Source organism: Carcharodon carcharias, chromosome 28, assembly GCF_017639515.1.
Source record: "Carcharodon carcharias isolate sCarCar2 chromosome 28, sCarCar2.pri, whole genome shotgun sequence".
NCBI classification, from domain to species: domain Eukaryota; kingdom Metazoa; phylum Chordata; class Chondrichthyes; order Lamniformes; family Lamnidae; genus Carcharodon; species Carcharodon carcharias.
The window spans coordinates 39,018,427-39,031,265 of record NC_054494.1 but is presented as its reverse complement, the minus strand read 5'-3'; the positions used below and the strand labels follow the sequence as shown (position 1 = coordinate 39,031,265).

Genomic DNA, 12,839 nt, shown 5'->3' with positions numbered 1-12,839 from the left:
CCTGGAGTATTGTGTACAGTCTTGGTCCCTTTAACTAAGGAAGGATATATTTGCCATAGAGGGAGTGAAGCAGAGGTACACCAGACTGATTCCTGGGATGGCAGGACTGTCCTGTGAGGAGAGATTTGAGGAGACTGGGCCTGTATTCTCTAGAGTTTCAAAGAATGAGAGGTAATCTCATTGATTCCTACAAAATACCTACAGGGCGTGACCGGGTCGATGTGGATAGGATGTTTCCCTTGGGTAAGGTGTCTAGAACCAGGGGTCATGGTCTAAAAATAAGGAGCAGGCTATTTAGGACTGAGATGAGGAGGAATTTCTTCACTCAGAGGGTGGTGAATGTTTGGAATTCTCTACCCCAGAGGCTGCGGAGGCTCAGTCATTGAGTATGTTCAAGACAGAGATTGGGATAGATTTCTGGGTACTAATGACATCAAGGGATATGAGGATTGCATGGGGAAATGGCTTTGAGGTAGATAATCGGCCATGATCTAGTTGAATGGTGGAGCAGACTCGGGAGGCTAAATGGCCTACTCCTGCTCCTATGTTTATAACATTCCAGCCCTCTTAATCGCTGAATGAGCAATTCCTTCAAGTGGTGCAATGCTCAGTGATACTGACTCCAGGAAACTCTGAAGCATTCATAACAGGGCAGCAGTGGGCACAGTATAACTGCCTTCCAATGAACCGGACTAGAAAGAGTGACAAACAAATATCTTCCAGGGTTACAGTGACTATCCAGTAAACACCCCTCCCCCTCCCCCCCCCCCCCCGCCATGTGACATGGGATGAGATCAGGATTGGTTTTGATTGAATTTAACCTTTTCTTCTCCCCACTCCTGCGTCCTACCCAGAATTCAATAGTCTACTGGCACCTGCTACCTGGGCACACATGAAGAATAGCCACCACTCTGAGCTAGCTATTGAGGGCATAGTGTGTTCACAGAAACGTGTTCTAGTAAAATTTAGCCTCTACAAGAGGAAAAGAGAAAGGCACAAATTGTATATAGTATTAACTTCTTTTGGGGGCAGGTATGCTGGATTATCAGAAACACAGAGCAGATATATCATTTTTTGACAGTTCGAAGCATTATGTCTGATGTATGCTAAACATGAGATGTTTACAGATAGATAATTGGTTAGAAGAGATATAAATGATGTGGTTCTGCTGTTACAAGTTTGGGCAATTGTAAATATTTATGGCAAGTTATTTATGAGAAGACTATAATTTGTAGTCAATGCACAAGATAATTCTCTCAGGTACTACATTTAATTACAATACCAATACTCGTGGATGACTAATAGAAGCTAAAAGATAATTCTCATGAAAATGTCATGGAGCTGAAGCTCAATATTAACATTTAAATCCTAATTTAAATAAACATTTGGAGGACTGCATCACCTGATGAAAAAGCAGTGGTAAGGTGACCTTTCAAATGAATGCATGGCTCTCAACTAAAGTGGAAAGGAAGGTGAACATGCCTGTTTAAAGAATGGTTAGAGCAGAAGTGATTGAAAATGTAATCAGAGAAAACAAATCTCAATTCCCCGAAAGAAAGGAGTGGCTAAGTCTCACAGTCTAATAAACGACAGCTTGAAACCACTCTTCTATAGTCAAAGTTTCAGTCATGCTGTCCTAGAAAAGGAAGAAACGACAGTGGTAAATGGCAGGACTCCTTTTAAAGAAAGATTTGCATTTCTGTAGTGCCTTGGACCACCTCAACAAGTCCCAAAGCATTTCACAGCCAATTAAATACTTTTCTGAGGTGTACTCACTGCTACAATGTAGGGGGATTCGGTACACAACAAGCCCTCACAAACAGCAACGTGAGAATGAACATCCCTTTTTGTCTTTTTAGTGTTGTTGCTCGAGGGGAAACTATTAGTCACAACACAGGGATTAACTTCTAAGATAAAAGCAATATACTGCTGATGCTGGAAATCTAGAACAAAAACAAAAATACCTGGAAAAACTCAGCAGGTCTGGCAGCATCTGCGGAGAGGAACAAGGTTGATGTTTCGAGTCCGTATGACCCTTCATCAGAACTAAGACATATAGAAATGAGGTGAAATATAAGCTGGTAGAAGAGTGGGGGGGTAGGATGGGACAGGAGAGCTCAATAGGGGGCCAGTGATAGGTGGAGGCCAAGAAGAGATTGCCAAAGATGTCATAGACAAAAGGACAAAGGGGTGTTGATGGTGGTGATATTATCTAAAGGATGTGCTAATGGGGACATTAAGGGCAGCAAGCTAGTGGCAGATGGCCCTGTGGGGGGGAAGGCATCAAAATGGGCTAAAAGGTGGAGATGAAACAATAGATTGAAATAAATTTAAAAATAAGTGGGAAAAGAAAAAAATATAGTTGTAAAAAAATTATAAATTATTGGAAAAGGGGGGGATCGGAAAGAAGGTGGGGATCGAGGAGAGAGTTCATGATCTGAAATTGTTGAACTCAATATTCAGTCCGGAAGGCTGTAAAGTGCCTAGTCGGAAGGTGAGGTGCTGCTCCTCCAGTTTGTGTTGAGCTTCACTGGAACATTGCAGCAGGCCAAGGATGGACATGTGGGCATGAGAGCAGGGTGGTGTGTTGAAATGGCAAGTGACAGGGAGGTCTGGGTTATGCTTGTGGACAGACTGAAGCGGTCACCCAGTCTGCGTTTGTTCTCTCCAATGTAGAGGAAACCACATTGGGAGCAGCGGATGTAGTAGATTGAGAGGAGTGCAAGTGAAATGCTGCTTCACTTGAAAGGAATGTTTGGGCCCTTGGACGGTGAGGAGAGGGGAAATAAAGGGGCAGGTGTTGCACCTTCTGTGGTTGCATGAGAAGGTGCCGTGGGAGGGGGTTGAGGTGTAGGGGGTGATGGAGTGGACCATGGTGATCCAGAGGGAACAATCCCTGTGGAATGCTGCCGGAGGGGTAAAGGGAAGATGTGTTTGGTGGTGGCATCATGCTGGAGTTGGTGGAAATGGCGGAGGATAATCCTTTGAATGCGGAGGCTGGTGGGGTGATAAGTGAGGACAAAGGGGGACCCTATCATGTTTCTGGGAGGGAGAGGAAGGCGTGAGGGTGGATGCGCGGGAGATGGGCCGGACACAGTTGAGGGACCTGTCAACCACCGTGGGTGGAAAACCTCGGTTAAGGAAGAAGGAGGACATGTCAGAGGAAATGTTTTGGAAAGTGGCATCATCAGAACAGATGCGACGGAGGCGAAGGAACTGAGAGAATGGGATGGAGTCCTTACAGGAAACGGGTTGTGAGGAGCTGTAGTCGAGGTAGCTGTGGGAGTCGGTAGGCTTGTAGTGAATATTGGTGGACAGTCTATCACCAGAAATTGAGACAGAGAGGTCAAGGAAGGGAAGGGACCATGTGAAAGTGATGGAGGGGTGGGAATTGGAAGCAAAATTAATAAATTTTTCCAGATCCAGACGAGAGCATGAAGCAGCACCGATATCTTTGGCAGTCTCTTCTTGGCCTCCACCTATCACTGGCCCCATATCGAGCTCTCCTGTCCCACCCCCTTCTACCAGCTTATATTTCATCTCATTTCTATATGTCTTAGTTTTGATGAAGGGTCATACGGACTCGAAACATCACCTGTATCCCTCTCTGCAGATGCTGTCAGACCTGCTGAGTTTTTCCAGGTATTTTTGTTTTTGTTACAGGGATTAACTTCCCTGCTCCTCTTCGAAAAGTGCCCAGGGATCTTTTGACATGCACCCAAGAGAGCAAATGGAGCCTCGGTTTAAATCCAGTATCGGGTGAACGAGGGCACTCCCAACAATTCAGGGCTGGGAGTGTCAGCCAGATTTGGTGCTGAAGTCTCTGGAGTCTCACTGACTCAAACGAGAGTGCTACTCACTGAGTCACTGCTGACCCCTCTCCACATTACTGATGCTGCTCAGCAAACTCACTGTAGTCACAATTATCTGTTCAAAGGAAGTAGCTGGGAGTCTTGTGTAATTTGACAATGGCACTTGGCAGGGTTTTATCTCAGCCTCTATGAGACTTTGTTGTGCTTTTCACTCTACATTTCAAAGTGAAGGGAAACATTTTAACTTGCAGAAAAGCACAGTAATAAAGATTTATTCAAAATTAAATGCTAGAGTTCAGAAGAGAAACTGGCATGGCCATTAATCTTGGAGAGCAAATACTGCACTCTGATCAGGAGATAGTGCTCCTTATAAGGTGTGGTTGCCATGGTAGTTTAGAAATCAGTAGCAGCTTGCCACAAAAACAATAGAAAGTAAGAAATGAAACAAAGCTTCTCAGTGCTGGTTCCATTATTATCCAGGTTTATGTTACGGATGACTTAGTTAAATCTGTCCTGCTTGTAACTTTTTAAAGTGCATCCACCTGGTTATTAAGGTTCCACCAAGCACCTCCTTTAGCCAATAGGATATCATGGGCCACAGGAGTGATGATTTGCCCTTTTCCCTACCCCTTTGCCCAGTGTCCATTCAGTACCTCCCCACATGGCATGGTGGAAATGGTAACATTCAATGTCCTGGGTCAGCCTTTCACATCCCCATCATTTCAATCATCATTGCTTTTGTTTTTTGCAGAATGACCCTGGGTCTGATCAGAAAATGCAGGACATCCATTCACTGCAGCCGTCCAATCTCCAGACAACTTAACTTCATCCTGTCACTAGGTTGCAGTCAAATAACAGATAGAGTGAAGCAAGCTCTCTGCAAATTTCCTTCCCTTAAACAGTTCTCAACATATGGGCCCCTCCTCTAATATCTCCGGGAAACGAGATGAGAGCCTGGCCAGCTTCTCAGCTGGTGAAAGACAAACAATGCATGAACAACCAATCATACGCTACACTCATTGTGGCGGGGGGTGGGGGGGGGGTGGTGTGGACAAGCAATGTGGTCACACGTGCCTCTTTCTCCTTTGCTATTTCCTTGAACGTCTCTGATGGTGGCTGTTGGTGTTGGTGGCTGTGTCTTCGGCTCCCAAGGCCATAACCTTTGGAAATCCCTGCCCAAGCCTCTCTGTCTCTCTACTTCTCTCACCTCAGGACACTCCTTAAAACCTACCTCTTTGACCAAGCTTTTGGTCATCTGCCCTAATATCTCCATATGTGGCTCAGTATCAAATTTTGTTTGATAACATTCATCTGTAGCACTGTGGGATGCTTTACTAAGTTATGCACACTAAATGAATCCAAGTTGTTGGGACAGTAAGGATCTACTGCTGGAAGATAGAGGGGGACCAGTTTGTGTAGATTTGAAAGCTGAGAGAGCCCCCTGGAGACTATGAATTGCCAAGCTTCAAACTGCTGCAGAAACAATCCTAGTTTCTGATGATTCTTCATATCAATCCACCCTTAAGAACAATGCAACATAATTGGAAAATATTCCCTTACACTTTATATAGAACTGCTGATACTGTTGAAGCTGATACTGTTGAAGCTGCCACCTACAAAGCAAGCTTGTGCTGAATTCCTTTCGAGTGAAGTATGAAATGGAAGTTACAATACATTGCAGTTGGCAGGACTTCCTTTGTCATGTTAACCCCTGGGTGCACAAGCCCATTATTGGAGTTAAAGAACTTCTTCCATTAAAAAGCAGTTGGCATCTCGCTGATTGAGACTAAGTACTCGATCCAGTTGGCCTGCCAGTTTCACCAATGAAAACATTGCTTCTGCACAGAAATCCAATCCCTCCTGCCCCTCCATTGATAGCAAGCTCATACCCAGAGGTCTGTTGACCACCCTTTCATTATGCAGCGCTGAAAAAACTGAGGGTAAAGGGTTTCCCTTTGAAACTACATTATCTAAACTTTGTCTTTATACAATATAAATTTCCCCACCTCTTTAGTTGGATTAGGATTTCAACAGCATTGAAATTTTAGCACTGCACAGACTGCAAATCAGAATATCTACTCTAACCCCATCTCCCTGCTCTTTCTCCATATACTTCAGTATTTTTATCCAAGTTTTAATTGAATTCCCTCCCAAATATTGGCATTGATTTGTCTGTAGCTGCTGTGCAATGCCTTCACATTCTTCATATTCCTTTGTGTGGAAAAGAAAAGGAACCAACCTCCCCACGTTTGTGTTTCAAGTACTAATTCAGTACAAAACTTGGAATGTGATTCTATTAACATAACAATTTTTGTCTGAATTCACTCCAGCAAAACACTATGTTTTACTGTGTTAAAGGCATCATGTCGTTGTTACAGCACAGAACATGCCAATCAACCCACTAGTTCAGTAATACTGTTTATCACCATATCAACAATCTCATCTAACCTCCACACCTCTATCCCCTGTGATATTCATCTTCTGCACACATTTACCTCATTCTGCTTTAAATACAGATGATGCTTCATCTGTGGTTTGTGACAGAATTCCACATTCAGAGCTCCGTCTCTACGCGAATATGATTTGTTTCTAACTTCCCCTTTCATTTTTTTTGTGACTATCTTCAATTCCCTACACTCTCTCAAAAACTTGATGTGATTAAAACCTTACATAATCTTGAAAGGCCTCCAGAATGTCACCTTGGTCTCATAAGAAAGCCCCATCTCCTTAAGTCTCTTCAATTTGTAACTCTTCATCTTGGTAACATCCCAATGAATCATGGCATCTTTTCCATCACACTCATATCCTTTATATAACGGTTCCCCAAACCTCCAGGTACAGCCCAGCTAGGCAAGTACAGTAAGTATATACGAGATGAAGGCAGCTTGATTGATGTGATGTTCCAGCACATTGCAAAAAAATAGGACCCCAGTTTCACCAACCAGTTAATTTGATATTGCCACCACATGCAAAAATCTTAATGGAACTTATTTCAATAATGAGACTCAGGATTGAGCCTCTGTATTACAGTCAATCACCAATATTTTTTGAGTAAAGTTTTACTGCAGTCTGTTTACAGAGGGCACATGTCTGAAAAACGAAAACCCATCGTAATATTTTTGAGAATCTGAGCGTAAAGAGAGGGTTTGCTTCTTTCAGGAAAATCTGTGACCCAGGTCTAACCTCATTTGAACCTGAAGCCCTCGGAAACCTAGTGGAGGGAATGGACTTCCACAAGTTTTATTTTGAGAACTGTAAGTACGTGATTTCATTCAGAACTGCAAAGCTTTGCATCACACCGGCTTTCCTCTAGCACAGCAACACAGTGGAATAGCTCACAAGTTCCAACACATTGAATGCTGTCCAGGCAAAGATGAGAAAGTGGGTCTGGTTTTTCTTATCGGCAAGACCTGGCCCATGGTTAGTTGATAAATTTAAGTTATGTTCTTACATACACACAATTCTTTCTTATTTATTCTTTCATGGGATGAGAGCATTATTGGCAAGCCCAGCATTTATGGCCCTTTCCTAATTATCTTTGAACTGAATGGCTTGTTGTGCCATTTCAGAAGGCAGTTAAGAGTCAACCATATTGCTGTGGGTCTGGAGTCACATGTAGGCCAGACCCAACCAAGTAAGGACAACAATCTCTAAAGGACATCAGTGAACCAGATGGGTTTCTACAACAACTTGGTGATAGTTTCATGGTCACCATCACTGGTTACAGTTCTATATTATTAACTGAATTTAAGTTCCACCAGCTGCTGTGGTGGGATTTGGAGCTGTGTCCCCTGAGGATTATTAATCCAGTGACATTTCCACTACACCACCATCTTCCTCCAGTGACAAGTTGACATTGGAGTTAGGACAGCAACTTCAGAAGCTCCACCCACACAGCCACCTAATGCTTAAAACCAGTAACTACGTTGTGATAGTTGCTGGAGCAAAATTGAATGAGCGATGTTGAAATAGCAATTTACAGTGTTGAATGCTGTTCAGATTAGTAGAGCATGTGCTTGTGTATGTCACCCTCCAATATTCCAGTGCCAGGTTAGGGTTGGGGTGTGGGGAGGGAGAAGGAACACTAGATGGAGATGAAGTGTTTCTGCATGGGGATGAATGTAAGAGAAATGTACATGGTCTGTTCCTGGGACAGAATATTAGCCACTAACCCCAAATGAGGATTTGGAAATCCGGCTATGGAAAATTACGTTTCTGATTGGCAAATACAGTAAAAATTATGAATGGACACAGTTGTTGACCAATACTCAAAATTGCACAGTGTCTGCATCTGAACTATAACCATTTTTGTGCCTTATTGGTAAAATGGTAAGATGAAAAGCAGAGTATATGAGGGTTTTTCTGACTGTTGTGAGTATTTTACTTCCTCGCTTACTGAATGGTGATAAATGTTTGTCACGGGTGAATGGAGACGTGAAGTCTTGCTTGATGGCTTGTGGCCAAAACACCATAGTCACACCTGTAGCTAGTCAACATTTTCTATTGGATAATGCTGTGCCCACACTGTTCAACTGGCAGAAGCTGAGAATCAGATCATTTCTCAGTTACTGGGGGAGTTGAACAAGAGGGAGGACGAGACCCAGAAAAAGAGCAAGGTTTTTCCATAGTTCCATACTGAAAATCTGATTGCAATTTCCCAAGTGTCTTTCTCCAACAAATGAGTCTGATTGTGGTGGTTTGACGCAATTGTTACGTTTCAAGTGTAACCTGTCTAGCTTTTTAATTGTTGCATCATTTTTAGTGTTGTCAAAGAACAATAAGCCAATCCACACTACAATTCTCAACCCCCACGTCCACCTAATCGGGGAGGATGCTGCCTGTATTGCCTACATCCGTCTAACGCAGTACATCGACAGTCAGGGCAGGCCAAGGACCACGCAATCTGAGGAGACACGCGTCTGGCATCGTCGTGAAGGAAAGTGGCAGAACATACACTTCCACTGCTCAGGAGCCCCCGCTGCTCCACTCCAGTGAACACATACTGCAGGTAGTAGCATCTCTACAGTTTATCACATGTTCAGGTGTTTTCTTCTCCCCTTTCCTTGGCCGAGATGGTGGGTAGACCACCTGCGCCCCTATAGATATTGAGCCAGGGGAGTGGAGGTGCAGGATAAGGGCCCGAGATAACACGTCCACGGAGCTCGCTGATGAAGCCTCCCCTTCTGATGGTCAAGCCCTTCCCAGGAATGTGCCACAAAGAGAGCCAGGTGTACAAATTGTGTCCTGTTGTTTCAGCGGTGGAATTGAGGGAAGACTTGGCCTTGTAAGCGAGTGAGTGGAGACCTTAATCAAAATAGTTACGATACAGGAAAAAACTAAATCTCAAACACTACCTCAAGCTAATTCATGCAAATGGGACAAAGAAGCATAGATTATAATGACTAAGGGGCAAATTTAAGAATGGAAATCGGGGAGGTTGACCACTTAGTGTTCAAGACATGGAATAGGCTCCTGGGAAGAGCATGGAGTGGAATCCTAATGTCTTTTAGGAAACAGTTTTACATTGTCACAGGAGAGGAACTCATAGAGCCATAACAGTCAGAAGGAGGCCATTCAGCCCATTGAGTCCTTGCCGGCACTCTGCAATCCGGTCAGTCCCATTCCTCCACTTTATCCCCATGGAACTGCAAAGACTTTATGGATGGATTAGCTAAGTTGGTCTGAATGGAATCCATATCCATATGTTTGTGAATCTTATTTGATTGATAAATTTCCCCACATGGAAATAAAATTAGCCAACCTGCACTAATTCTTTCTCTTATATATAAATAATAATTTGGATGCTTGTATTTGAATTTAAGGTTTGCAATATAATTACCTGTTTTCAACCTAACTTATTCACAAGGGGTTCAAATCCCATCACTATATGAGACGTTTATTGGAGATTGGTGAATGTTTGAAGTAGCTCCTTGGTGTTTTGGAAGGAGATGAAGAGGACTGAGCTGATAGTCAACTCGTCTCGTTTATATTTGTGCTGCTGAGGGTTTTACAGCAGAAGGTAGGGAAACAAAGAGTTGAGTTGTGATGATGAGTTTCTATAAAGCTTTGACACAGTTGGTTTCGCACGTGCCATTTCAGGGGTGCTGCATCCTAGGAATGATGTCGAGGCAGTGCAGGTTCACTAGAATGCTACCTGGTAGCAAGAAACAGAGTGAACGCGTTGTGTTCTGCTTTGCAGTTTGGAGATGCTGGAGTAGACTTCTCGTCTGAACAATGGACTGAAGCTGATCACTGTCGTGGTGAACTCTTGAAGACCAGCAGCACCATGCACCAATCTGCATGTGTATGATGCTGTGGTGGCTGCCTATTTGTTGTTTTCATGGATCCATCGTGTTTGTTTCTGCTGTATGGGAGGTGTACAGATAAAATGGCTGCTGTATATGTACCTGATAACTCACTTGTTTGATGGCAGTGGTTCATACGAAGTAGATTCTGAACCTGTTACTTGCCAAAGTACGGACATCCATAATTTAAAATAAAATAACTAAAAATCACAAAGCTAACAGCTGGTGTAGAGCTCAGAGATCTTTCTTTGTAAAAAAAGTATGCCACTCTTGTCAAGATTTAATCAAGGTTACTTTAACTCTGATCAGTAATTTCACTACAAGTGTAATATTGATACAGTAGGTTCAGGTCAAGATGCCAGAAGGATACCATGCAAACTGCAGCTCCTTCTGACAATGAGGGGTAAAGGTTAATTGCTAAACCGAGAACCCTCCTGGAGTGTGTTAAGCGACATATGTGAAATGCGAAGGCCAAGACTTATGATATCGCTGTTCTGTGAAACTGAAACAAAAAAATAATACTTATAGGCGATTGTATTTTTTCTCTCTCTTTCTCTCCTAACAAACTATTGCAAAGTGAAGCTGTGATCTCATTTACTGAAATGGAGCACACACAAAAAAAGTATTTTTCTCATCTGTTAACATTTCTTCCAGTGTTCTCTGCAGCAAAATTAATATGAATGTATAATATTGAAGTTTTTGTCGTGGCCTAAGTGCAGTAAATTTATCTTTGGTTTAAAAGATGCTGAGTCATTTGCATACAAAAGTTTGCAGTATGTTGTAATCTAGTTACTATCATGACTATTTGAGCTGCCTGGTGGTTATACTCTGCCTTGTGTCATTGAGGTATGGTGTCAATGTATAGCGAGGTAACATTATCCTATTCAGAGTGTTAAGATCAAACATGAGGCACAGGGAGTTTGCATTGATACACCGCTGTGCTAGCTGGGAGGGGGCTGGTCGCCTGAGGATAAAATGGTCACACATTTAAAATATATATGCAGTTTTACAGAAGTTATGCATGTGTTGTTTATGGTCAATATTTTCACTGTATGTGTTTACTTGACAAAAATAATGATGTACCTAGTTCTGCATCTTTAACAATCTTGCACAGTCTGGACATTATGTACTATATAATTTAAGCCTGAGCTTGATATGATAAAATTCCTGTTTAAAAGAGGCAACGTAAATTAATTGCATTGTTACTGTATCTTATGGGGCTAATATCTTATAGTTTTAAATAAGGCAATTGATGCAGGATTTTGCATGATATATAAAAAAAAAAATACCCAGTGTTTGTTTGTTATGAATGTTGGTAGATCTTCATAGCTTTGTTACTATAGGACTTGATCTTTAAAGAAAAGTATTTAATAAAAAGAAAACCGATCGGTGCATCTTGTTTTAACCGCTGCAGTTGATGGATGTTTACCTTAAAGCCTGCTTGAATTTGTTTGGCGAAAAAATAAAATAAAAGTTGTCAATTAGTAAGGAGCATTCTTAAAACTTTAAGAGTACGCGGTATTCAGTGTTTTCAGTTACTTCACTAAAAAAAGAGAGTCCAAAATACGTGAAACTGAATGTAGTTTCCCTTAATCAGATACCCTGGCAGAACTCAGTCACGGTCTCTGCATCTGGGACAACTACCCATTGCAAATCATATGCTTTACATTATTTTAAATTGTCCAATGGTTGGAGCCTGTTGTTCAGACAGGTCAAGAATGGTTTTAGCCTGTTGATTGGAAAGATGAAGTCAGATAATATTTGGGGTTGTCCTTCTTGGGACTATTATTGGTTATACTTAGGGAGCCATTCCTACATTTGCTTTACCTCATTCCTTCATCTACATCTTGAATGATTGTTGAAGTAAAAACCGTCTTGCATTCAGAAGCTACTCCAGTTGCATATCTTTAAGGGTGGGCTGGTCAAAAGAAAAAGTCACCCGTTCCAGCCCAAATAGTTCAGAACTGTGGTTTAAGCACAAAGATCATTAGCCCAACATTTGCCCATTTCTAGCTAGCAAAGATAATCAGTGGTCCTGTAAACATACCTGAACCAGTCTCACCAAGTTTCACTCATTTTGAGACTCAATACTTTTAGTTACCTAAATGTAACCTGTTTCTGTGTGTCTCGCACTTTTAAAATAAACACAATTCTGTGTACATAACCTGGGTTTGTCTCAGTCCTTGGGCCCATAGCATCACACACCCAGCAGCCAAGGGAGGTCGTCAGCCTCCCAGAGATGTTCGCGTGTCACATTGGTATGGGGTTACTTCAAAGCATCTATTCAGCTTTTGAACATTTCTTCATTCCCACTCCAAACTGAAATATGTTTGGAATGCTGAAAGCGTTATCGGGATGTGGGGAACACCATTTATCTATTGAAAGCAAGAGTAGGAGTGTTTTAAGTATCTGCTGGCATGTTGTGCCTTATTCTGGCCAAAGACCTTGGACTTCAACAGTAGGCATTACTGAGAACTTCTCTGAATCTTTGCCATAATCAAAATGTTTGTGCTCCAAAGCAGCTTAATGATTCTTCTAGCACTGGTTGTGTTTTCTAGAAAATATCATTAGTGATGTTTTGTGACTAAGAAAGCCCCTCACACATTAGTTAATATACAAGTTAGGGGAAGGACAGAAACATCAGGTCAAGAATTCCATTCTTATTTTCTGTAAGAGATGATTGATAAACAACAAGGTTTCTTCTTCCGAACAGGTGAAAGGG

At 42.2% G+C, this 12,839-nt stretch overlaps 1 protein-coding gene across 6 annotated transcripts in view; it reads left to right on the top strand.

The window, feature by feature from the left end:
* camk2g2 (calcium/calmodulin-dependent protein kinase (CaM kinase) II gamma 2) overlaps positions 1 to 12,281 on the top strand; it is a 351,948-nt gene extending 339,667 nt beyond the window's left edge. For 4 of the 6 annotated variants that reach the window (XM_041176369.1, XM_041176367.1, XM_041176372.1 and 1 more), the window contains 3 exons: positions 6,972 to 7,066; positions 8,575 to 8,820; positions 10,012 to 12,281. In XM_041176369.1, the coding sequence (XP_041032303.1) occupies positions 6,972 to 7,066; positions 8,575 to 8,807 (328 nt within the window). In that variant the 3' untranslated portion in view covers positions 8,808 to 8,820; positions 10,012 to 12,281. Of the gene's footprint in view, positions 1 to 6,971; positions 7,067 to 8,574; positions 8,821 to 9,911 lie in introns of all 6 variants that reach the window. The other 2 variants (XM_041176368.1, XM_041176371.1) reach the window with 1 other exon arrangement.
* Positions 12,282 to 12,839: the final 558 nt, after the last annotated feature.